Source organism: Sinocyclocheilus rhinocerous, unplaced genomic scaffold, assembly GCF_001515625.1.
Source record: "Sinocyclocheilus rhinocerous isolate Xijiao unplaced genomic scaffold, SAMN03320098_v1.1 scaffold1581, whole genome shotgun sequence".
Taxonomy (NCBI): domain Eukaryota; kingdom Metazoa; phylum Chordata; class Actinopteri; order Cypriniformes; family Cyprinidae; genus Sinocyclocheilus; species Sinocyclocheilus rhinocerous.
This window is the reverse complement of record NW_015635516.1, coordinates 159,798-163,343: the sequence shown is the minus strand read 5'-3', so window position 1 is coordinate 163,343 and position 3,546 is coordinate 159,798. Positions and strand designations below refer to the sequence as shown.

General features: G+C 37.1%; 1 protein-coding gene across 1 annotated transcript in view; it reads left to right on the top strand.

Annotated features, from left to right (window-relative positions):
* Positions 1-930, top strand: part of LOC107746918 (delta-type opioid receptor-like) — a 2,806-nt gene extending 1,876 nt beyond the window's left edge. The window contains exon 3 of the mRNA XM_016561264.1: positions 255-930. Within this exon, the coding sequence (XP_016416750.1) occupies positions 255-790 (536 nt within the window). The 3' untranslated portion in view covers positions 791-930. The remainder of the gene's footprint in view (positions 1-254) is intronic.
* Positions 931-3,546: the final 2,616 nt, after the last annotated feature.

The window sequence follows — 3,546 nt, the reverse complement described above, 5'->3', positions numbered from 1 at the left end:
ATCTATCTATCATCTGTCTGTCTGTCTGTCTGTCTATCTATCTATAAATCAATGTATTATAATCAGCAGTGACATCTAATTATCATTTAGGAAGAAATCCAAAATATCTTACGGTAAATGATGGGACTGTGAGTTCTCTACTCCATCCTAATGTATTTATTGTTCCTTCCCACAGGCTTCATTACAGCACAGATGATTAAGCTGTCCTCACTTCTGATTAATAATTAACCGCTGTTGTTATATTTCTTCTGCAGGCACTACAGAATGTGCTCTGCAGTTTCCAGACCCGTATATCTACTGGGACACATTGATGAAGATCTGCGTCTTCATCTTTGCCTTTGTGGCTCCTCTTCTCATCATCACGGTGTGCTACACGCTCATGGTCCTGCGTCTCAAGAGTGTACGTCTGCTGTCAGGCTCCCGGGAGAAAGACCGCAACCTGAGACGCATCACCCGTCTAGTGCTGGTTGTGGTGGCTGTGTTTGTGGTGTGCTGGACGCCCATACACATCTTCATTCTAGTCAAAGCTCTTGCGCCCGGAGTGCCGGAGACCACTGCGGTAATGGCCGCCTACTTCTTCTGTGTGGCTCTGGGATACACCAACAGCAGCCTGAACCCCATCCTGTATGCTTTCCTTGATGAGAACTTCAAACGCTGCTTCAGGGACTTCTGCTGCCCAGGTCGGACCACGGGGGATGGGCACGGCGTCAGTCGGGTCAGAAGCACTCTTCGCGAGCACACGTGCCCAGCAGAGGCCAAAGGGGACAGGGGCCAAGGTCGACCCGTATGACTAGCCGTGGAGCTGTCGTCCTTTCATGGTCAAGAGGACTCAAATGACCTGGGACTGACACAGATCACCACCGCCATATGAGGAAGAGATTGTGCCCTTTACCTTTAGAAAAATGGGCTAACTATTGCTAGAGCAAAAAGGGATCTTTTAGCAAAATCATTTACCCCTTTCACACATACAGATTTTACTGGAAAATTACCAGTAAATTGCCGTAAAGAGATCATGTGTGAACAGGCCCTTTTCATAACATTCTGACACAGATGGCGCATTTACTCCATGCTGTGTATTTCGGTTTGAAGTCGTCTAATATGATGTCTCTGGGCCAAAAGAAGCTGCACGAATGTGAACGTTCGACACAAAAACGAAAACATCAACAAAAACACTGGCCGCGTTTGCCCCTCTATGTTTACAAACACAACACCGGGAGGCACAGCCGTTTAGAGGTCATTTCTGTTTAATTTTGTCACAGAATTTACCGGTAATTTGAAACCGATGTGTGAATGGTGCTTTACCGGAAAAAAGACGGAACGCCATTGCCCTTGTGAACAGTGCATTTTTGAATTTACCGGTAAAGTCGTTCCGGTAATTTTACGGCAATTTACTGGTATTACTGTGTGAAAGGGGTTTCGTATTTACATATTCAGATTTTTATAGTGCGCTATTGATAATTTTCACGTGACGTCACACCCTTATAGGAACGCCCACCTGGAGGGCAAAAACTTTGCTCCACTGACCACCAGTTATTTTTACGCAGTTTGTTAGTAGTAATGTAGTAAAACACAGATATTAAAAGGCGAAATTCAGTAAACACCTTATTGATTGTGTATATTTTGTACAGGCAAGCAGATGAAGCCAGAATATAAACGTAATGTGCAAAGTTTCACGTTAAATGGTTTCCCATAGAAAACCATTAGAAGGAAAACACTGAACCATTAAGCGGATTGCGTTCATATTCCGGCCTCATCTGCTTGCCTATATAAACTATGCATCATTAATATAGAGAATATTACTGTTTCAAATATAAATAAAGGCACTTTTAAGTGTTTTCAAAACGTTTTGTCGCACTGTTTAATATGGTGGGTGCTTAATTGCAAATGGCCAAAACTTGCATTTTGTTCACATACCTTTGTTTTATTATTTTGAGAGGTGATCTAAATATTTGCGGCTGTGAAACAGATGGAAAATTGACAGGCTTGTCCTGCAGTTCTATGGATGTTTTGCCCTCCAGGTCTTCGAGCCGGTCACGTGACTGAAAGCTATGAATAAGAACATGACTGTAAAACTTTAAACATTAAAACTTAAAAAGTTTACAGTAAAAACCCATACATTATATTTTATTAACTGATATAATGTTAAAACACCAACCTACTGAAATTTTAAAATATGTTTTATGCTTTTATAATATGTTGACAACCACCAAAAACACAAAGTGTTAATGAGAAAGCCACATGATGAATCAAAGCTTATCACAGGTAACTTTTCCACAAGGGGTTAATGTTAATATTAATATACAGAAGATTGACATTAATATACATAACTCTAAAATAATGTAGTAAACATTCATTTACTAACATAAAACCCTAATGTACATAACCGATAAGAAAAATAAGAAGAAGAAACAGTTATTTCAATCAAAAGCCATCAAATATGAAGTGTCGCACAGGAATGTCAATTTACATTTTTTCACTGTAAATGATAGGATCACTTGTTTGTTTTTCATTCACATTGTTTTTCATTCACAAACTGTACATTTATTAACTGTCCCATTATTACAGTTTTTCCTGGTATAGTAAGGGAATTACCATTAAGAAATCACCAGGGCTTTTTCCGTTAAAATATGATCATTTTTTACAGTGTATCACCTCATTCAAATCTAGTTTATTGCTTTTTTTGAATGTCCATTGACCAAATATTTGATTATGATTAAAATCTGGTCCCTCACAATCAAACGTCATGCTCAAAGATCCTTTTGCGTAATAAGTCCTTTGGGATATATAGTATATTAGGCACCATATTTTAATTCTAACTTATAGTTTCGCTTGAGTAGACATGAAAAAAATAGTGAGTAGCCAAAAACTGCAAACAAAAACACTGTATGTATGTATCTGTTATATATATATATATATATATATATCAATGTATAAATCAATGTATATTAATCAACAGTGTCACATAATTATCACTCAGGAAACTATATATCTGTAATGGTGGGGAAAAAAAATAGTCTACAGCAGTTTAAGTAAAGTGAGTGTAGTGTTTTCGGAACTGCTTACTGTTTGATAAGTGCTTTATATTCTCCGTATTTGATTTAGATTGAAGGATTATGTCTGAAAAGGATTATGAATGATTATGTATGAAGGATTATGTATCTAAGTTGCCTTAGAGGGAGTCTACGGATTTATATGTTGTTGTTTTTTTGGGAATAGGGCTTTAAAACAACAAACTAAAGGACTGAATCTACTTAGTCAGGTTGTTCATGCTTAATGCAGTGTATTATCATTTCTCTAGACCTACAAAAAAGATGTACATCTCAATTGCATGTTTGACGATGAAAATGTGGGGATTTCTGAGTAATGTTTATGTGAATACAATTTATGATGAAAAGAAAATACAAAATCAGTTCCATGGTAGAAAACAGTTCAAATGTACGGTACATAGTTTTTGACATTATTGATGTAACAGTTGATTTTTGTAAGTATTGTAATGTTATCTTTAGAATGTGAAGGCAATACATATATATATATATATATATATAT